The 24,034-nt window shown below is 39.0% G+C and overlaps 1 protein-coding gene across 3 annotated transcripts in view; it reads right to left on the bottom strand.

Moving 5' to 3' along the window:
• The window catches only part of CNTN3 (contactin 3), a 340,674-nt gene that overhangs the window by 142,302 nt on the left and 174,338 nt on the right, over positions 1-24,034 (bottom strand). For all 3 annotated transcript variants that reach the window (XM_058726205.1, XM_058726206.1, XM_058726208.1), the window contains exon 5: positions 11,685-11,780. In XM_058726205.1, coding sequence (XP_058582188.1) covers positions 11,685-11,780 — 96 coding nt within the window. The remainder of the gene's footprint in view (positions 1-11,684; positions 11,781-24,034) is intronic.

Raw genomic sequence — 24,034 nt, 5'->3', positions numbered from 1 at the left:
GCACACAAGTGGCTTCTTTCACCCTTTTCTTTCTGACACCTTGAGGGAGATAAAGGCAGTGACCATGGATGTCAGACATTGTAATGAATGGGCATAAATGGATGGAGCCAGAGAGCTTGATTTGGACCATATCTAAGCAAGAGGTACACTTTGGCTTGTGCTAATACCTTTTCAGGTTTGTTACCATAGGTCTTGTAATCTTAATTAAAACACTAAGTCCATATAAATGCATTTGCATGGCAAAGCAACCAATGTTTAGCTCTCTCTCTTGCCAGTGCACAGATTACTTCTTAACTCTTACCCAGTGCTACTATGATGTTTGTTTTGTTTGTTTTTAATGATAAAAAGTACCAACTAATGATCATCCTCAATTTCTGCTTAGAATGTTAGGAAACAAAGCATTTACCATCCTTGATTTGCACTAAATTAACAACCTTATGTTTACTTAAAGCAGACAACATCAGTCAGAGCTCTGTAATTTTTAAATAAGTTCTTGTTGAAGCACTACCACTGTAACAGTGGATTTAAACTCCCAGCTTATGCATGTAATTTTCTTGATGGGCTTAAGGCTCCTTCTGACTTCTGTCTGTGGGTGGATGGCATCAGAGTGAGGAAAACTGCAGCCTTTAGTGTAGGAAAAAGTGACTTTCTCATTGTACTAGGGAAGACCATTTAGAGGATCTGAGAATGAAATGGGAGGGAGAAGCATGAAGCCATGCTGCTGTGATAAAATCTATGTGGAAATGGTCAGTAGCATCCCTGAGAATTTGGGGAAACTCACTCGGAGACCGCAAATGTAAGTAACAATGAATGCACAGTTTTTTCAAATTGTTTTCTACGACCTTGCCTCCTTCCAGGGACATTGTGGTATGTTCACTGCTGACTTCAATCATAAAAGGATGCTGGAATAGCCCAAGGACATTTGTTGAAACATGTAGCTTCTATTTATTATTTTTTAAAATGCTTATTTATTTATTGAGAGAGAGTGCATGTGAGTGGGGGAGGGGCAGAGAGAGGGAGAGAAAGAGAATCCCAAGCAAGCTCCCAACTGTCTGTGCAGAGCCAGATGTGTGGACTTAACCCACAAACCATGAGATCATGACCTGAGCTGAAACCAAGAGTCTGACGCTTAACTGACTGAGCTACACAGACACCCCTGTTTCTTTATTTTTTATTTTATTTTATTTTTCATTATTTATTTTTTAAATGTTTATTTATTTTTTGAGAGAGAAAGAGCAAGCCAGGGAGGGGCAGGGAGGGAGAGAGAAATCCCAAGCAGGCTCCATGCTGTCAGTGCAGAGCTCGACGCAGGGCTGGAACTCACGAACTGTGAGGTCATGACCTGAGCCGAAACCAAGTGTCAGAAGCTTAACCGACTGAGCCACCCAGGCAGCCCTCTTTATTTTGTATTTTAAATTACTTATTAGCCTTGTATCAGTGTCATTCCCCTACCCCAGGACTAGTATGGCCTTTACAGTAATGTCCCTTGAATTAGCTGTGAGCCTTTGGCTGTAAGAAACAGAAGACCACCAGAGTGGGAATGCAGTATATATGTCCCTGTACTAAGGTTGGTGCATAGCACCCCAGGTCAAGAAAGCAGCTGCAAAGGAAGGCAGGCTGGAGAGCCTGTGGTTAATGGGTCCTTAGTCTTTACTCTCGGCCCCTGGTCTCCTAATCCTTCACAGGGCTACATCTCTGCTTCATGTGCATCAGCTTTCTTGGCTGCCTAGCCTACTTAATTGAAATAGTCTGCCTCAAGCTTTAAAATTCAGAATTCTTTCCTGTCGGGTCAAATACCAAGTTTCCAGAAGAGAGCATCTGATTGGCCCAGCTTGGTCAGGTTCCTTCTCTGGGCCAATGAGCCAATGCTGGAACATACTATAGGTAGGTGCAGCCTGTGGAGGCCATGGTTTGGGGGGGGGGGGTAAGTCCCAGGGGAGAGGCAGTCACTGATGCTTGTACAGGATAAGCATCTCAAAGACATCCCCATTTTTCTATTTCTAAGTGTCACTGTGCTGTTAAACAAGAAACAGCCAAGTCCTTCATCCCTAACCACAGATTAACCAACTCGGAGGGAAACCCAAACATTTTCTGGAACAATGTTCTCTAAAGTGGGGTACAAATATGCCAGGCAAGATAAGCCTCTGGAGTACAGGGAAAAAACACAATAAACCCTCTTTATAGATTTACTTTTATTTAATTTTTATATTTTTCCATAAACTCAAACTATTAGGACTATAGCATATTTTTGCTTAAAAAATAAATCAGACATGTCAAAGAAGTCACATACATTATCTTCTTAAATTCTCACAACCTCCCTATAAAGATAAGTTCTGTGATTATTCCCTGTTTACAGATAATAAACATATTCAGAGGTTAGGCAACATGCCCAAAGTTTGTAGTAAGAGTTAGAACTGGAACTCAAGCAATCTAGCTCTTAGATGCCTGGCTTATACCCACTATGCCTGCTAAGTATGTCTGAGGGGGGTGGGGAGACAGTGAGACAGAGAGAAAGGAGGTGTTTATAAACATTTTAAGTATATCACTGCATATATCAAAAGGTTTTGAAGAACACCATCACAGAAGGCAGATAATATGTAAATCAAAACAAAAAACAAAAGTACAAAACAAACAAACAAAAAAAACCCCTGAAGCCTGTAATTGTTATGAACATACGAAAATCTTTCAAAAACCAACAGATCGGGGCTCCTTGGTGGCTCAGTTGGTTGAGCATCTGACTTCAGCTCATGTCCTGATCTCACATTTGGCTCCTTGCAGTCAGCGCAGAGCCCGCTTCGGATCCTAGATACCCCCCTCTCTCTGCCTCTCTCCTAGTCATGTTCTCTCCTTCAAAAATAAATAAACATTAAAAAGAAAAAAAAAGCAATAGATCTAGGTCTGAAGCCCAAATCCACTGTTGGGCAGCCTTGGACAAGTCAGCTAACTCCTTTCAGCTTCAGCTTGTCAATACAGAATATGAGAACTATACCCTTCCTTGATGTTATTAGCAATAAACCCAGTGTCTGGTTGAAAAATGGCAACTATAACTATTATTGTTATTTCAGGCATAACCAGTCATCAGCAAACCCACTTTTCTCACTTCCTGTGGGGCCACAGGTCCTGAGGGCAAGAGGACTCCTATTTATCTTTCTATTTCTTACATAATTTCAGGCTTTTCACTTGGAGAGTGGTTTGGGGTAAGCCTCAACTAATATTGGTTTGAATACATTCCTATCCAGTTTATCAACAATGCTCTCAGTTTTTTTCTCTACTTAATATTAAGATTTGTCAGGTAAGGGGCGCCTGGGTGGCTCAGTCGGTTAAGCGTCCGACTTCAGCTCAGGTCATGATCTCGCAGTTTGTGAGTTCAAGCCCCACATCGGGCTTTGTGCTGTCAGCTCAGAGCCTGGAACCTTCTTCGGATTCTGTGTCTCCCTCTCTTTCTGCCCCTCCCCTGCTCATGCTCTGTCTCTCTCTGCCTCAAAAATAAATAAAAACATTTAAAAAAAAAAGATTTGTCAGGTAAATGGCCATATTTATTATAGTAAAATAGCATTATAAGACATAAAATGCCTTCTACACATCAACAGATATTTGATGGATGCATGAGTAAATCAATGGATGAATAAAATGGATGGGTACATGCACGGATGGACAGATGTATGTATGTATGTACATATGTATGTATGTATGGACAGATGGATGGATGTATGGATGGATGTATAGATGGACAGATGGATGGATGGATAGATGGATGGACATACGGATGGATGTATGGATGGGAAAAAGAATAAATGGATAATAGGCAGACTCAGTGAATTCTCAGATTCTACATCCAAGTACTTCAGAGAAACATGAGTGTTCATCTCCATTTCCAACTACAAAATGGATGCTCAGCAATTAAGACTATTCTCTAAAACATATCCTCTCTGCAGAGATCAAAATATTTTGCCTCATCCATATAATAGTAGCTGAAGTTTGTGTGTCAATAGATTCAGAACATACTTGTCTGAATACTACTATGAATTTGTTAATATTTTGGACTCCTCTAAATGTCAAGTCACATCAGAATTGACATATATTAAAAATCAGTTTTACAATTTGATATATTATTCATTCAGTCTACAGGTGGACGCTCCAACTTTTTGCCATGACATGCTAACCTACCCCCATCCACTCCCCTCTCCCGAGTTAGAAGCAGTAAATTCAGAATGATATTCTATGGGACAGATCCCTATTCCTTAGTAAGCCACCCGTGCACCTGCTTCACCTTGATCTCACAACTTGTAATGGTATAAATGCCTGCAAAGATGCAACTTTTTCAGCTTTAGAGAAAGGGACACCTCTGAATTCTCAGAGCAACATTTCCCAGGGACCAGTGATGCAAATGTGATGGAAACCAAGAAGTCCATGTACATAAACAAAAGTGTAGCTGAAGGAAAAATGACTGCCCAAGATAAAACGGTGTTAAGTTTGCAGATTATTTGCGGAAATTATTCTTTTTGAGTTAATCACATTATAACACACCAGGTGATATGTTTTGGCACCTTAATGAAGGGTCTAGCCATGGGACACATCTTTCCAGAAAACTCCTACTTGGCACTTTTTCCTCAGGCCTGCCCCATCTCAGCTACCTGAGATGACTTTTGTTTTTCAGTCTTGGGGAAAGGAAGGAAAAGAAAAAAAATAAATAAATAAAAAAACAACCAACGATGTTGATACAGAGGGTGTAAATCCCATGCCATCTGGTTATGTTGCTCACAGTTCTCACTTCTGTCACACCAGGATTTTCAAAGTAATTTTTAGCATCAAGTCACTTCATTTCACTACCTGCTGTTTGGCATCTCACATTGTCCTCTGAACAACCCAAAGGCTGTGTTGTTGTAAGTGGATGGCAGTGTCTGGGGCTGTCATTTCAAGAAGAGCATGCACGCAACAAAGACATGGGAAGCTGGATCAGACACCAAACACGGCGGAAGACTACAACCTATTCTCCGCTCAGAACAAATATCATCGGCCATCTTCGGACAAAAATCAACTCTTTATTAACATGCAGGCATGCAAGAACCTGATCAGCCTATGAATTCCCGCTTCATTAATATTTATCATGATGTGCCCATGAACTAATCTTGTAACCTTATTTATAATAGGGTAATTTTTCTGGTGCATTTGAATTTCTAATGATTTTGTAGTGATACCAGTAATGGCATGGTAATTACACTAATTCCCAGCTAATTTTCACACTGTTGATAACTAGATTGATAATTAAGCTATAGATAATCCATGCCCAGTCTCTTATTTCTGACTTGTCAATTCCTAGTTTTCCAACTAATTTCCAAGGGGATGCTAATTCCTCTTGCCTTGGAGAGGTACTAGATTTTTCTGTAGAGAAGCCAATGAATAGGAAGTGGCAGAAAATGTCACAGAATGAGTAGAAGATAAGACTCCTCTCAAGTGACAGTGACCTGTGTCACTTAGGAGTTTTATGGACTCCTAAGAGAAAGTTCTAATTGTCACCTACCATGAAACAGTTTTTCCTTCTTATTGGCATCAAATAAATGGCGACTGCTCTTAAGCAAAGCAGCCTCAGGTTGCTGCCACTTTCTTATAAATTATCTGCATTGGTGAATTAAGGGAATATAAATAATATATGCAGTTTCCAAGCTTTGGTACCCTGATTTTGGCTCTTTCCGTGTTTAATTCCCTAGCCTATTTTGGAAGAGTATTTCTGATTTTTATCCCAAATAAACAAAAGACAATAAAAAATTTATTGACAAGAGAAGAGATTTTACCATCATTTTACTTGGGCCAGTAACAAAAGAAATAGAAGCCATAAATTAAAAACAAAAACAAAAACAAAAAAACGGTAAGAAGAGCTACTGCGACCTTCAATAAACAGCTGTGAAGTACCTTTACAGATCACATGGCTGGCTATGGGAAAAACACAACTGAAACCCAAACAAAAGACCTCTATGACCTCCACACGACGAAATGAGGAAGGCCTTTCCAGTGTAGGATGCTTTAGACTCCTGAAGTGTCCCCGTGGAAGAAGAAGGCACAAAGCAGTGTGGGAAAAGATAAAGCTGCATACCGCATCTGTCGATGATTTAAAAATGCACAGCCCACTCTCACCGACATCTCCTTGAGCCTTGTTATGTTCATCTTATTGTGATCCAAAGAGGAAAAGCATCATCACACTCAGAGATCTGAGGCATTCCCAGAAGGGTTTTGCAGAAACTAGTACACCCAACGGATGATGGACCCCATCAACACCTAAGGTACGTCATATAATGTAATTTAAAGTCTGAAGTCTGTTCTTGGTGTGAGGCTCTCGATGAATTCTTAGATCTAAACTAAAGTCAAGTTCGAGGTTAGGCTGGCCCTTCACATCACACCTAGGAAGTTAGAAGCCAAGACAGAAAACCATGATTACTTCTTATGCTCGGGACTCTGGGACCTTTATTAAAAAGGACAGTGCCCTAACCCCTAGGACTTAGGAAAAAAGAGTATTTTTAAACAGTTTTTTATTGTTTGTTTGTTAGTTGGGTTACTTATTGATTGACTGATTGATTGACTGGTTCTCAGAGAGAAAGACAGAATGTGAGTGGGGGAGGGGCAGAGCAAGGGAGAGAGAGAATCCCAAGCAGAATACATGCTGTCGGCACAGAGTTTGACATGGAGCTTGATCTCCTCACTGAGAGATCATGACTTGAACTGAAATCAAGAGTCTGAATCTTGGGGTGCCTGGGTGGCTCAGTCAGTTAAGCATCTGACTCTTGATTTCAGCTCAGCTCATGATCTTACTGTTCATGAGCATTGGGTTCTCTGCTCTCAGCAAAGAGCCTGCTCCAGATCCTCTGTCTCCCTCTCTGTCTTCCCCTTCCTCCACTCTCTCTCAAAAAGAAATAAACATTAAACAAAAAAGAGTCAGATGTTCAACCTGAGCCATCCAGGCACCCCATAAAAACAAGAGTTTATGAGACATTACATATAAATCTGTTTGAGACCAGGAAGGCCACAAAGCAAGGGAATAAATCTGAGTAAAGAGCATCTTGAGAAAGACTCTAGGCTTGAATGGAAAAAAAAATTAAAAAAAAAAAGTGATATCCTCAGAGGGGAGGTAATATTTTGGTTCTGAAGTTACAAACCTATTCCAGTGTTTGGGCCAAGAAACTGGGTAGGGAAAAGGGAAGGAGTGAGGGCAGAAGTAGGTAACAGGAAATCCTCAGGGACTCCACCTAAGGGAACAGACAGGGTAGGGTGTTGTTATTCAGAGTGTGGCCCAAGGACCAGTAGCATCAGCTTCAGAAGAGAGCTTATTAAAAATTCAGAATCTCAGGTCTCAAACCAGACCCAGTGAATCAGAATCTGCATTTTATCAAGTCCCCAGTTGATTCATTTGCAAGCAAAGTCTCAGAAGTACTGGACTGGAACATACCTCAGTTGGGCATTTGGTTGAACTCTGGAGAGATTTCTGCTCAGGAGACTTTGGCATTGCTGATCTGTTGTGCTCACATAAATAATGGCCTTGAATATTAAGACAGAGCCATTAACTCTGCTGCATCTGGTATGAAATGTCAGAAGCCCTTGGCTTAGGATAGTGACACTTTCACTGAGGACTCTGTGCCTTTGTACCACCATCATGTAGAGAATGGCAACTGGGGGTTGCTTTAGGTTGTGCCAGAATAGAAAGAGGCCAGGCCAGGAGCCAGCCATTCCACTTCCTCAGAGTTCTATGATTTTAGGTAGACTGCTTCCTCTCAGAGACACACTTTCCGAACTCCCAAATTGTAGCCTTAAACAACAGCTGGGAGACTCAGGGCTGAAGCTTACTTTCTGGCCTCCTGCCTCATCTGTCATTTATAAACAAAAAGGTTGGGGCGGGGGGGTGCCTGAGTGGCTCAGTTGGTTAAGCGTCCGACTTCGGCTCAGGTCATGATCTTGTGGTTTGTGAGTTCAAGCCCCACACTGGGCTCTGTGCTGACAGCTCAGAGCTGGGAGCCTGGGAGCCTGCTTCGAGTTCTGTCTCCCTCTCTCTGCCCCTCCCCCACTCGTGTTCTGTCTCTCTCTCCCTCTCAAAAAAATAAACATTAAAAATATTTATAAACAAGAAGTTTGGGCTCAAGGCATTCAGGTATTGGCTGGGTGAGAGCTGAGCCTCCTGGCATCTCCAGGACTAAAGTGTCTGACTCTACCTTAGATTGTCACTCATCCAATTCCTCTTCATACTTTTAATCAAAGGAATCTCCTGGCAGAAGATTTCCACAAAGAGCCAGCACACTGTTTAGCATCTAAGTAGCACTCCGTGAACAGAGTTGCTGTGACCCTGTCTGTTGTTTTTACTATTACAATTATTATTTGCCATTCTGAGCCTACTATGTCAGGGTATTCCTCAGGTAGGGAATATGGTGGATGAGTAAGTACGACGGTGTCTTTAGTAATTAGAAAATGACAACACAATTAAACATTTCTGGCCATGGAGAAGGGACCAAGAAAAAATGAAAAAAGGGGAAGTGAATGAAGGTACAGCAGGGTGGTAAGACAGAGAAGGGCAAGTGCGTGTTCTGTAGAGTCACAGAATGGGCCATGAATGCCACATATCACATGTTCTGATAAACCCTGGTGTTGTAGCTTCAGTTGTTTTATGCCCTGCCTCACACTTTCCACTGAATAAAACTCCCTAAATCAATAGGCGATAGGAAGAAGAACTGATTATCAGCTGTTCTGGCTGGAGTTCACTCTCATTTGTCAGTGCCTGCACCGGTCTGGGTGGCACCCAGGGCATATTTGTTGTTAGATGCTTATACCTCTAGAAACAAAGTTACTCGTGATTTCTCAAAAAAGCATTTATGACTGACCAAATCTTTAAAAAGGATTCCTTTATTCATTCCATGAATGTGTCCATTTGTTCAACCAATATTTACTGTCTACTTGTTATCAACCAGCCTTTTGTGGCTTAGCAAGTATGTATTAAATTATTTTCACATGTGCTGAAGAAGGTTGTCTTCCCTTGGGCACCTGGGTGCAGAACAAAGAGCAACTTGGACTCTGTCTTCAAGGAGTTCACCAGCCAATGTGTCAGGGCAGTGAATGTAAATTGTTGAGTATCTTAGCATTAGGCAGACTTGGATCAATGAGAATCCTATTTTCAGCATCTAACTCTGACACTGTAGCCCTCATCATTTTCCTGTACAATCTAGCACTAAAGAAGGTATGCTTCTGTTCAGTTCTTTACAATTCCATGCATGGTCTAGGCTCTTGAGGGCTAACGTGGCCTCTCCGGGGAAATTTCTTTCCTTCTTCATCTACAAGCCTACTTGACTTTCACAGTTACCCCAACCCATGTGCTTCAAACATAAAAAGAGAAATACATGAAGTCACCAATAGTTCCCCAAGTGCATGATATTAGAAAAGAATTCATCTTTTGTAGCATGTCTCATGCAACAGGTTAGTCAACTGAAAGCTCCCTCCTTTGTTATCAGCAAATATATCTAATCCTAAAAATACTTAAATATCACTCAGTCAGGATCTTAAGTCAGGACAACATTTCCAAAGCTCCTCACAGACAAGATTCTCCAGTTGTTTCTTATATTCATTTTAAAAAATAAATTTATTTTGATACTTCCTTGGTAGGTGTACTTCTAGCCATTGTTTCTAATACATTGCCTTGCTTTTTCTCCTAACAAAACCCTTCTCTTCTTTTAGAAAATGCATCTTTTTCATACAAGTGCTTCTCAGTAGACACAGCTGGCCCTGACCCTCTGCTGTAGGAATAATCTCTTAAATAAGGTTAATCGGGTTAAAATCAAGAGCCATTGAACAACAGGTTGTCTGCTTCATTAGGATCGCTAGCATTAAGGACCACAACAGATTGGAGTTAAAAGAGACCACCTTTGCCACCACAAGGAGTCTACATTACATAGTATCAACGTTGAGGGAAGCAGGGCCAAGATATCCAAAGAAAGGACACTTGTTCATGAAACTGGCTGAACCTGTGGCTCCAGCAGACTGGGAGACTAGGTTCCCAGGGAGGAGACACTGAGATAGAGTTTGGGATATTTTTATCAATGATCAAAGCTTATAAAAGGAAGGAAGCAGGAACAGGACTGGGAAGAGAAAGAAGTCCAAGTGTGATGTGGCCCAACAATGCCCCGTACATCCTGGCAGCAGGCTCTGGAAGACTGCCCACCAAAATGTTGGGCAGAAAAGGCTGACTCTTCAATCCTTCCCTGATGAGTCACCAGATGTGGGCTCTCAAGACAGGGGGTAGATTATGGGCAAGTGACTCTCTACAGTTGAGGAGATTGAAAGGGAGTTGAGAGTTAGAGGCTATCCACTGACTCTACCATGCACAGTGAGGCAGTAAGTCTTTCCAGGTGGTGTATCTCTGTGACAACCACACAGTTCTACTAGAAGCCAACTTATCATCCCAGTGATGTGGGCCAGTAAATTCCCTATTTTCTTCAAGTGGGTTTGAGCTCGGTTACTCTTATTTGCAAATAAGAGTAATAAGGAAACAGGGAAACAGGGAAAAGAGACTCTGTTTCCCTTCAAAGTTAAAATTCCTCTGTAACTTCAAGATTCCAGAAAATATATACTACTCAAGTACTTTGGGGAGCCTGATGTTAACCATTCCCCCAACATCATGGCAATCATGTGTGCTAATCAAGCCTTCCAGCTGGCTCATACATTTCAAGTGATCAGAGAGTGATGATGGCAAATGCTTGTTTCATTGGACTGAGGGTTTGATGATTAAAACTGGCAAGTCACTGGTTTGTATGTCACAAAACAAATAAAGTCCAACATATTTTCATTTGAATAAACTTCACCACGATGAGAAGAAGACTTCTCAGTTTCGCCTTTGGCCAGAAAGATCCTCTCTAACCTGTTTAGCTCTCAGTAATTCCCATCCTCTCAAGAACAGAATTGTTTGTGTCTTCAAGAACAGTGATTTATACATTAATAATGCCCTCTCTATTCCTGTAAGTGACCAAGTTTGCAATAGTGAGCACAAGAGCAAAATAAAACCAACACTCCAGGCTCTTGCTAGGGAGCAATGCTTATTAAATTATTTTCAAATGTACTGAAGTTCATTTTCACTCTGAGTTTTTAGCAGTATTTCAATTTATAGCAATGTAGCATAAAACGTGCAACACCAACGCCCCAACGAAAATGATGTGAATACACATACGCATATTATTTTGATATATATATATACACATACATACATCACATGGATACAGAGGTCCAATGTCATATATTAATCATGTTGAAGTGTGTGTATGAGACAGAGAGAGAGAGAGAGACACAGGAAGAGGGGGAGAGAGAGAGGTAGGGAGAGAGAGAAGGGGGAAACCATAAAGACTCTAATGTAGGTCATGTTCTAGAACGAAATAACAAATGATATGGTGTAGAAGCACCGTTCAGCACCATTAGGTAATTGAAACAAACTTGATCTCACTTCCCTTTACAGCACTCCTTGTTGAAATAAATTATGTTTATAAACTTCTCGGGATGGACTATCTTTTGTATAGTTTCTTATATTCCAACTCAGCTGACAGAATCCAATACTTGGGCTATCAATTTTCTCAGGGTAATTTAGGGAAGCAATAACAGTACATATGCTGTTGGTCTTGCACTGAAATTTCATCAATGAATATAAAAAAACACAGACCACTTCTCACCTCCGGAGTGTGGCGGCGGGCCACAGAGCAGGACGACTCCCTGGCCTTCACGCACAGACACTGTACTTCTCATTTTGGTTTTAAAATTTTCAAGATCTATTGTGAAAACAAAACAGAAAGGAATTTCAGAAAGAACACTACAAATTAAAATGTTAACACAGAGCCAATCCTTTCTTTTGCACGATAAAACGCTTTCTCAGGAATCTCAAGAGGAGAACATTTTCTTTGAGAAGGAAAATTGGGGGTTTTGATTTATTAATGCTTCTATGAAATCCAGCAATACAATAAAAATATAAACTCACTAATCCTGTGGTGTTTTAACAGTGTCAGATGGCCTAGGCTACCCCAAAGGACAAATCAGGTATTAGAATTAAGTAATTAGAAAATATGACTCAAAGACAGAAATGAAATATCTTGAACCAAAAATATACATGAACCAATATCCACATATGCCACAGTGATTCATCAAATCATGAAGACGTTTAGCTTTACCTTATAATGAAAGCCAGCTATTCATGGATTTCTCTCCCCAAATACTTTATTATCAGTAGCCTAAATAAATTTTATCCTACCTACAATTATTGCTGTTATTTACAAAAATAATTGAAAATAATCAGGTTCTGGATACAAGTGTATTTGTTCTAAGTCTTGAAGGGTTCTATACAGGATATGCATCACCTGAAATTACCATGCAGGTTGAATTCAAAGGATAACAGTATATTAAATCCACCTACTCCTTTTTATTTGTAGTTGTGAAAAAAAATGCAAATAATTTTTATAACTGCCCAAAGACTTTTCCCCCCAAATTTTTAATAGAGGAATCAAGGCAAATACTATTATAACCACCAGTGATTATGTTTAAAAATTGTTTAATTTCTTCCAGTAACAATCCAGGAAAATAAATTCTGATTCTTATTCTCCAGCATAAATTTCAGAATGGAGAAAATTTCATTGGCTCATTTTGAACAAAACTTAAGCCTTTTGGGGAAATAAAAAGCATGAAAAAAATCTACTGTTTCTTTGAACCCAAAAACTGTGAATTCCACTTTTAATATACTCAATGGTGTCACTTTCTGTATCAGAACAATTGCACTGTCAATTTGTGAAAGAATACACTCATTTCCTAGCTCATAAGTGTTCATATAAATTGCTTAAGTGGTGAGGCAATATGTGTATTTCAGAACACGACCTGGAAAATTTCAACTTTGTCTTGAAAAATGTAAAAAGCAAAATAATTATCTTCAAACGGATAAAAACTACAAACTGTAGGCAGTTATGAATATTCTAAGCACTTAAAATCAGCCCATTGGAAGGAAATAAGAGGGTCTATTTGCTTCATTTTAATGTTTCTGAAAAATAGTATTAAACTACTAGGTTTAATAGGCATGGAATAGGTTATAGGCATGGGATAAAGCTATTCAGCAAAACTCACTATGTATGCCCATAAAAGAAAAAAATTTACATCTGGACTTATTTTAACCAGAAGTTACCCTACAAAAATGATATGACAACAGAGCATTATATTATCTTCAATGTGTAAGTAAAATGCAACATAATCAAAACATGAAGCCTCCTGAAATATACCTGAGTTGGAATTGCAAAATTGTACCATCCAAATATTTCCCAGTGACTAAACAGGGGAGTACTTCATATCAGAATGTAGCCTATATATGGAAAAATAATATCAAATAATGATTTTCTGGCAACGAAGTATGTATCATCATTTCTTATTTCTTACCCAATCCTTGTTTTATTCTGTTACATAAATTCACACCATGGAAGTGATTCATCCCTGGTTTTAGCTGGAATATGCACAAAAGGATAAACCAGTTCTATGGAAACTAATAACGTCTTTTTTCCCCAAAAGGTAAAAATCCCTTTTGCCTAAAGCACTGATACTGTGCAACAGATGAGCCCATTGCTCTAGACACTTGCATTGAAACAGTCTCTATGCTACACGTGGACAAAGAACATTATTTTTTTGGATATCTGTAGCCAGTTTGTGGAGCATATACATCAGGGATAGCAAAGAAAAATACCTGTACTGGCTTTAACATGTTTTCCAGGGCTTTGTTGCTAGCAAACTGTGACTACAATTAAGTTTTGTTTTCTTTAAAACACAATCCTCTGAATTCTTACTTTATGTTACTCAAAGTGTGGTCCAGGACCACCTGCATTATTATCACCTACGATTCTTATTACGAATGCAGATACCTGGGAAATTGCTTAAAACTAGTCAGTTAGAAGGAGATCTGCAGTTTTAACAACCTTACTGGCTAAAGTTTGTGCACACAAAATATAACTTTGTGGCTTCCTATTAAGATGTACTAAGTTCAACCCAGATTAAGTATCTTAAAACATATCTCAAATTTTTTGGAGCATATGAAAATGCCCATGGGGTAAAGAATCTGTTAAACATCCATTTAAGAGTAGGGATAAAAAGTGAAGCTGTCACTAACTGAACAAGTATTCACTTAAGACTTCAGCCTGCTGCATGCTAGGTTCTGAAATACCAATCACTGGGGCTTCCTTTCAAAGAGAGCCCTGTGTGGTAAGAGACTTGAGACCAACAGCAAGAACCTTGCTCTTCTGGTGGTAAGTACACAGAGGAACAAACATTCAACCGAGAGACGGAAAAGATGCCTTGAAAGAGTAGCAATCAGCCAGTCAAATCCAGGATGGGGTGCAGAGGGTGGGGGTGTTGAGGGGGAGATTCTGTTCAGACAGAGGAATCAACAAAGGAAAACCACTGATGCAAAAGAACACCTCCTTCAAAATACAGCCAGATTCCCACCCTTTGGGGGTAACACTAAGGACTACAGAGATAAAGGTAGCATAAATGTCTGCAAAGTTTTAGATCACTGAAATACCTATTGGATGGTTACATGTGTAACCCAAACTCAAGGATGCCTGTAGTCCATTCTTGGCAAGAATTGTATTAGGACAACTCTGCTTAGGAGTCAAAATAAATAAAAACTAAATCCAGAATTTGTTAGTAGAAATAGTAGATTAAAAAACATCTAAGAATTTTATTTTTGTCTCCTTTCCAATTCTTGCAGACTCTGAAATTATTTTGGAGTCTCTAATTAGCTGGACTTTAAAAACAAACTAACATGATAGAAGAGCATCTAAAAGAAGTACAGTTAACATCATATTTGATGGTGCAGGACTGAATGCTTTCTCCCTAACATCAGGAATATGACAAGGACGTCCATTCTTACCACTAAAATTCTAACCACTGCAATACTGAAAGGAAAAGAAATTAAAAAGTATACAGTTTGGAGATGAAGAAATAAACTACCCCTGTTTGCAGATGACATGTCTAAATTAAAATCAGAAGTAATCTGTCAAAACAAAAACAAAACAAAACCTCTCAGTATAAATCAGTGAGCTAAATAGGTCAAAGGATGCAATTTCTACATACAAACACTGAGCATGCAAAAACCAAAATTAAAAACACAAAACTACTCACAATCATTCAAAAAAAAATTAGATCCTTAGGCATACAGATAATAAAACATGTGAAGGATCTATTTGCTGAAAAAGACAAGATACTGAGAGAAAACAAATGTAACCAAATGGAGAGTCATACATACTGTGTTCAAGGACTGGAAGTCTCAACATAGTATGAACTCTGCAAATGATATGCAATTAGTATTAAAATTCCAGAACATTTAAAACATTTGTTCTCTTACTTTTTGAAGGTACTGGCAAGCTTTTTAAAAATTTTACATGTAAAAGCACAGGCCTGAGAATAGCGAACACCGTCTTCACTGAGAAGAATAAAGTGGGAAGAATCACTCTACTTAATACTAAGATTTATTTTATAGCTACAATGATCAAGACACTGTGGTACTGGCAGAGAAATAGGTACACAGGTCAATGGAAGAGAACAGGCTAGAAATAGACTCATATAAATATGCTCAACTGATTTTTAACAGTGGCAGATGCAATTAAATGGAAGGAGAGCCTTTCAATCACATGGTGACAAAGCAGCTAGACAACTATATGCAAAAAAAAAAAAGAAAAAAGAAAAAAAAAAGAAAAAAAGACCTAACCTTCACTCATATATAAAAATTAACTCAAAATGAAGCATAAACTTAAATGTAATATATATATATATTACATATATATATACATATACATATGTACATATATACATATATAATATATTAATATATAATAATATATATTATATTATATATATAATATATATAATATATTATTATATATATATTTTATATATAATATATTATATATAATATATATTATATATAAAATATATAATATATATAATATATTATATATAATGTATAAAATATATAATATATATAATATATAATATATAATATATATAATATATATAATAAATAATATATAATATATAATATATAATATATATAATATATATAATATATATATTATATATATATATACACATACATACTTGGGAGATATACATAGGGAGAACATCTTTGTGACCTACAACTAAGCAAAGAGTTTTTGACAACAAAAGACCTGACAAGTACCTGGATCATTAAGGGAAGACTGATAAATTGGATTTTATCAAAATTAAAAACTTTTGCCTTAGGAAAGCCCATGTAAAGAAAATGAAAAACCAACTACAGAATGGGAAGAATGTTTGCAAACCACTTGACCAGGAAGTGAATAGTACCTAGAATAAATAAGTCCTCACAAAACTCAGTGATAAAAACCTAAAGTATTCAGTTAGAAAATGGGCAAACAACCTGAACAGACACTTCCTTGAAGAGAATATACAGATGGCTAATAAGAATGTGAAAAGATGTTCAGGAGAAATATAAAGTAAAACCTCAATAAGACAGCACAGCACACATATCCGAGTGGCTAAAACTAATAAACAGTGACAACACTAAACCCTGAAGGTTTAGGATGTGGAGAAACTGGATCACTTGTACTTTGCTGGTGGGAATGCAAAATGTTACAGCCTTTCTTGAAAACAGTTTGGCAGTTTCGTATAAAACTAAACACACAAATACCATATCATCCATTTATCCCCAGAAAATGAAGACATACCTTCACACAAAAATCTGTACACAAAAGTTCATATAGCTTTATAGGCAATACCCTGAACTGGAAATAACCCAGATGTCCTGCAATGGGTCAATGGTTAAACTCACACTGGTAGATACATATCATGGACTACCATGCAGCAATAAAAAGCAATGAACTACTGATACACCTTACAACTTGCGTGGATCTTCAGAATTATACTGAGTGAAAAAAAATCCCAAATAATCCTGAAAGGTTACCTGCTGTATGATTCCCTTTAGATATTATTTTTTAATTAAAATAAAAAACTAGAAGTAGAGAACAGATCAGTGGTGGCCAGTGTTTGGGAAGGTGGGAGCAGGGAGATGGGTATGGTTATAAAAGCATTGTCGGGGATACTGACTGTAGTCAGATACACAAACTACACAAGTGATAAAACTGTATAGAACTACACACACACACACACAGACACACACACACACAGACACACACACACACAGACACACACAAACACACACACACACACACACACAGATGAGTACATGTAAAATTGGGGAAATATGAGTGAGAAACAAAGAAAAACAAAGAAAAAAATCCAGCTCTCCATATTTCATTTTATTTTATTTTACTCTTCCTCCACACCCCCCCCAGTCAGATATTCCAAAGCTCTAAGCACACCATGGGGCCAGTATCTCCAAGGTTGGCATCAAAGGGAGATGTGTAGAGCCACGAAAGAAGTACATTCCTTATTCAGAATGCTTTCCCATCCATTCACCTGGATCATTCCTGGAGTATAAAATAACTACCTTGATGCCTGTCTGTTAATATTCTAGATTGAGCAGATTTTCCATGGACTTCTCAAGGACTTTATTTTTAAAAATTTTTTTACCGTTTACTTGAGAGAGAGAGACAGAGCGAGAGTGAGTGAGCACAAGCAAGGGAGCAGCTCAGAGAGGACACACACAATCTGAAACAGGCTCCAGGCTCTGGGCTGTCAGCACAGAGCCCGACGGGGGCTCTCCACGAACTATGAGATCATGACTTGAGCCGAAGTTGGCTGCTTAACTGACTGAGCCACCCAGGTGCCCCTCAAGGACTTTACTTTTAGGCTGATCTCCCCAAGCTGTGGAGAGGAAGACAAGACCACAAGAAACCAGTGATACATACACAGAAAAGACCGGGGTGACTCTGATTTTCTGACAATCTTGGGCTCAGTTTGGAATCTGATTCCACTTCCTGTATATTGTGGGTGTTGCTTTCTCCATGTAGATTAATTCAGGTAATCACCTAGCAAGCAGAATGTGAAATGTCACTGAGTATAACCGCAGGGCTACTGTGCACAAGTGTGCCTCTGCGTGACTTAAAATGAGTCAAACAAAGGCTTTGTTTCCTACCAAAGTCAGTTAGGGAAATGCGGGGTTAAGCCAAATTAAATGAGTTTCTTTATACAGAATAAATCAGTGACCTTAATATAAAATACACACTCATGAGGTCTACTAATGTCAGATGGGAATTGAGCATCCTAAACATATCTGACCAAAGAATTCTGTGTAGAACATTTTACGGGAAATGCTGGAAAAGGCCATATGTTGAATTAGGTACACATATGTGCAATTGGGTATGCCATAAATACCAAAAAAAAAAAAAAAGATGCCAATAAAAGACTGAGAAATAAAACAAACCATTTTCTTCCTAAGAGGATTAAAATGAAGCATAAAAGTGGCAATATGTCGGAAATTTTGGCCAGCTGAGTAAATAGCTTTAACACTTAAAAATTTAGACCTCTGCCTCCAAACACCTTGTGATCATTTGCACTTAGAGCGTGAGAACTATTAAAATCATTATCACTGAAAGCTGCAAGTGAACTTTACTAGTTGTGTAACTCAATTGTATTTGATGCTATGAGGTGAAGTGTTACCTTTTCAGTTAAAACGCAAAATATTACCCAGTAGTGATAAATATATTGTCAAAGGAACACAGACAGGCAGAGTAATAGTACCATGCATAATCCTTTAAATGTCTTTAACGTTTAATGTTTAATGTTGAAATGCTTAGTGGTTGGTAGTTACCAAATTAAATCACTGCCTAAACAGTGTAAATGATGAGACTGTCTTTGAAAGAATCAGATAGCTTTCAGTAAAAGAAAGCTGCGCACTCCTATACAAAAGCTACAAAAACAAAAACAAAAACAAAACTCAATGAAAACATCTGGAAAGGCAATAAAAATCAAAATTGCAGTTCGGTTAAGGTTTTCATCTTCATCTCCGTGGTACCAGGTGTTATAAATAAAGAAGAATCTCATGCAATGATTCAGCTTCTACTATCAAGGGTAGAACTTCATTTAGTTGAAAAATCTCATTAAAGCATACTCCACTCTGAAAAGAAAAAAACAAAAACAAACACAAACAAAACCCTGTGTTTCAGTGCATGACCATGAGTTTTCTTCCTTTTTTCCGACACATGCAGAAGCCTCTGGAAGATCTCCCAAATCAGAATATTAAGACACAGACAAGTGACTCTCTTACCATCTTCAGTGTCAGCAAGTCCACAACATAACCATTACTTCCTGCTCTATATCCCAACTCCCAAATTCAAAGTGTCTCCTCTTATATTTTGTTGCCTTTCTTATTTAATATATCAGTCCGGTTCTCAAAACATTTAATCAACTATGAAGTCTCTACGGGAAAATTCTACCATGGCAACATTTGTGTCTTAGGAAAATAAAAATGTTCCCTTATTTAAAAACAATGGCTTGTTCAACAAAGGTCGTAGCGTCTTCGTCTTCGTTTTGTTTCTGCAAAAGCAGGGCCTCAGGTGATCCAGTGTGTGTGGGAGACAGTCTCAGGAGGTAGGAGGGAGGGAGCGAAGACAATGAGAAGGGGCTACTGGAGTCCCGGAGGGCTTGATTGCATAAAAGCTTCCAATAAGCTGATGGAACGCCTTGCGGAACTGCCATTTTGCAAGATGGGAGTCTGGGGTATTTATACACAAGCTCCCAGCTTCAACAATGGAGGGTGCCCCCACCCCACCCCAGGGGGCAAGAATTCCCCCATACTCATTTGAGCACGCATTAGCTCACTATGAACCTGCAAGGGAGTGTCGACCCTCCTGCAAATGAATTAAGGTGGGCAAAGAGGATGTCATATTGGGTCCCAAAAATGTCTACTGAAAACAGATTTTCTTATTTACAGCCTGGCCTTTTAAGAGGTTTTAAAACAGGTGTGCATTGTTAGTTTCCAAGCAGACCTAAGTATTCAGTATTTTCTAAGCCTACTCAGGATATAGGGAGGCACTTAGTAAGATCTTAATGTCTTCAGGAACTGTTTAGTTTTGTTTTTTAAATACAGCTTGGGAATTTTGGCGTCAAGGGTGAGACCTCAACATCTTCTCTAAGACCATCCACACTGGTGTCTCCCAGTGCACCTTCCCTCTGTCTCCTATCACCCCAACGCTCTGGCACCCCCAACTTTCAGCCACATACCCAGAAATAATAGCAAACTACTTAGTTTTTCCTGAACACAAAATGCTGGTCTAGTTAGTCAAGCAAATAGTGTTCCCACTTCTTCATGGGTATAGCACACTTTTATTCATCTTCAAACCTAGCTTGAGCCACATAACCCTTTCTTGAAACTCCTGAAAATATCTCCAACCATTTTGTCTCTGAACTTCCCATACTTTTGCATTTGCTCATCCTGTTCTATTTGGGGGGCTGTGCTAAGGTTAGAGCACTATCATTTTCACCTTTACCATCCCTGGACAGTAGCATATTTCTTGGCATTGTGTGGGTCATCGATAGTAGTTTAAAATGACTTAAACTGTCTTTTCATTACGTCACCTTTCTTGGAATCTCCATAGCAAGTCTCCCAACTAATCAAAGCCTCTGTGCCTGTGCTGTAGACTTCTGAACTTTCTGTCACAGAAGCTTAGGGGAAGAATGCAGGAATAGGAACACGAGAAACATGTCTTTGCTCTGTCACAATCAAGATCTGTGTGACTGAAGGAGTATCACTTCATTGCTCTGTGCCTTCCAGATTTCCATCCAAAAAAGTGAGGACAACATCTGCCCTTTGAACTTCTAAGGTTTTTTTTTTTTTTCTTAAAGGATCTCTAGCATCACAGGTGTGAAAGTCCTGTGAAAAATGAAAAAGACTATAGAAGTGCAAACTCTTCCTATTCCTTCTCAGTCTTTGCTTTTATACCTCTCCCTATTTCAGTCTCTCTCATGCCTCCTCTATGGTCTTAAACATGCACACATCACCCCACCTGGAAAACAAAACGTATCTTCCAGGGACCCTCATACTTGACTTTTTGAAACATCCCTCCACTCTCTACCCTGACCATCTGCTTCCTCCAAGTTTTAACATGCAGTCAACTTGGGTTTCTGTCTTCTGGAGTTTGACAAACCCAGGTACAAATCCCTTCTCTGACACTATCTGTTTGACCTGAGGCACATCACGTCACTTGTTGATCAACAATTTCATCATGTGTACACTAAGGATAATAATAGCAATTATATCTGCTGTATTTGTGAGGAAGAAACTCGTGCCAGTTACTTACTACAGTGTGAAAACTTCTAAGTGTTCAACAAATGATAGCTCTCATTTTGCTTTTCTTTTTTTTTTCAAGAACCTCATCAAGTCTGAAGCTTCTATCACTATGTCTGTACCAGTGATGTGTCTATGAAAATTGTGATTCAAAATGGACTTTTAGTCCCCCGTCCTTCCAGCATTTTCTGGATACCCAATTGCCACCTCATATGTGACATTTCATTTTCTGATGCTCCAGATGCCCCCTACACTTCCAATCCAATCTGCCACTTCTCTTTCCTACACTGGCTCAATTCACTCCATTTGATCATGTTAACTGTTCCGCAAACTCTATCCTCTCTCTTTCCATTTCTCTATCGCTGCCACCATCTTAATGTTGCTGGAACTACACTACAATGAAAATTCTGCTGTCCACAGTAAGCCTATGACTCTGGTATGTTCGTCTGTCTTTTTTTTATACCTCGGCATCCCCAATGTTACAAGAATACATTTTATTAACATTGACTAAATGGATATAGGAAGGACTTAATGGATGAATGAATTTGCTAGGCTCTGTAATAGAAAATTTTTTTGAAATTTATCTCATTTGATTTTCAAGAAAGCTCTATGATAAAGACATCTTATTTGCAGTTTCCAAAAAGCTGTGGTTCAAACTTATCACGGAATTGGACAAAGGTGATGTCATAAGCGGTGAAGCCAGTTCCATTGATTTTGGTCCAATTCTTTTTAACTTTATATGTACAATAAGTCCATCCAAACTTTTGGGCTTTTCTTCCCACCTGTGGTCTCCTCCCTTTTCACTCATCCAATGTATCTATCTTATACTCATAGTGTTGAGTTCAGCTTTCTTCATAAAACGTACCCCCAATGTTCTTTTTTTTTTTGGATTGGATGGTTTTATTTAATTTATTTATTTATTTTTTTAATTTTTTTTTTCAACGTTTTTTATTTATTTTAGGGACAGAGAGAGACAGAGCATGAACGGGGGAGGGGCAGAGAGAGAGGGAGACACAGAATCGGAAACAGGCTCCAGGCTCCGAGCTGTCAGCACAGAGCCTGATGCGGGGCTCGATCTCACGGACCGCGAGATCGTGACCTGGCTGAAGTCGGCTGCTTAACCAACTGCGCCACCCAGGCGCCCCTATTTATTTTTTTAATATATGAAATTTACTGTCAAATTGGTTTCCATACAACACCCAGTGCTCATCCCAAAAGGTGCCCTCCTCAATACCCATCACCCACCCTCCCCTCCCTCCCACCCCCCATCAACCCTCAGTTTGTTCTCAGTTTTTAACAGTCTCTTATGCTTTGGCTCTCTCCCACTCTAACCTCTTTTTTTTTTTTTTCCTTCCCCTCCCCCATGGGTTTCTGTTAAGTTTCTCAGGATCCACATAAGGGTGAACACATATGGTATCCGTCTTTCTCTGTATGGCTTATTTCACTTAGCTTAACACTCTCCAGTTCCATCCATGTTGCTACAAAAGGCCATATTTCATTCTTTCTCATTGCCACGTAGTACTCCATTGTGTATATAAACCACAATTTCTTTATCCATTCATCAGTTGATGGACATTTAGGCTCTTTCCATAATTTGGCTATTGTTGAGAGTGCTGCTATAAACATTGGGGTACAAGTGCCCCTATGCATCAGTACTCCTGTATCCCTTGGATAAATTCCTAGCAGTGCTATTGCTGGGTCATAGGGAAGGTCTATTTTTAATTTTCTGAGGAACCTCCACACTGCTTTCCAGAGCGGCTGCACCAATTTGCATTCCCACCAACAGTGCAAGAGGGTTCCCATTTCTCCACATCCTCGCCAGCATCTATAGTCTCCTGATTTGTTCATTTTGGCCACTCTGACTGGCGTGGGGTGATATCTGAGTGTGGTTTTGATTTGTATTTCCCTGATAAGGAGCTACGTTGAACATCTTTTCATGCGCCTGTTGGCCATCCGGATGTCTTCTTTAGAGAAGTGTCTATTCATGTTTTCTGCCCATTTCTTCACTGGGTTATTTGTTTTTCAGGTGTGGAGTTTGGTGAGCTCTTTATAGATTTTGGATACTAGCCCTTTGTCCGATATGTCATTTGCAAATATCTTTTCCCATTCCATTGGTTGCCTTTTAGTTTTGTTGGTTGTTTCCTTTGCTGTGCAGAAGCTTTTTATCTTCATAAGGCCCCAGTAATTCACTTTTGCTTTTAATTCCCTTGCCTTTGGAGATGTGTCGAGTAAGAGATTGCTGCGGCTGAGGTCAGAGAGGTCTTTTCCTGCTTTCTCCTCTAAGGTTTTGATGGTTTCCTGTCTCACATTCAGGTCCTTTATCCATTTTGAGTTTATTTTTGTGAATGGTGTGAGAAAGTGGTCTAGTTTCAACCTTCTGCATGTTGCGGTCCAGTTCTCCCAGCACCATTTGTTAAAGAGACTGTCTTTTTTCCATTGGATGTTCTTTCCTGCTTTGTCAAAGATGAGTTGGCCATACGTTTCTGGGTCTAGTTCTGGGGTTTCTATTCTATTCCATTGGTCTATGTGTCTGTTTTTGTGCCACCCCCAATGTTCAATATCTGCTCAAAAGTCTCCATTCTTTCTCATTGCCTAGATGGTAAAGCCCACATTCCTTATCCCGATATTTAGTCATTCATTCAACAGATATATATGTATATGTATGTCAAGTATGTGTCTATGTCCTAGGTAGTTGGACATGAGCGCACAATCTGTCACTCTGAGTATTTCTGCTTCTCAAACTTGGGCCCCATCTTCTACTTTAAATTTATATTA

Source organism: Neofelis nebulosa, chromosome 4 (genome assembly GCF_028018385.1).
Source record: "Neofelis nebulosa isolate mNeoNeb1 chromosome 4, mNeoNeb1.pri, whole genome shotgun sequence".
Lineage (NCBI taxonomy): Eukaryota > Metazoa > Chordata > Mammalia > Carnivora > Felidae > Neofelis > Neofelis nebulosa.
This window is presented reverse-complemented; position numbering and strand designations above follow the sequence as displayed.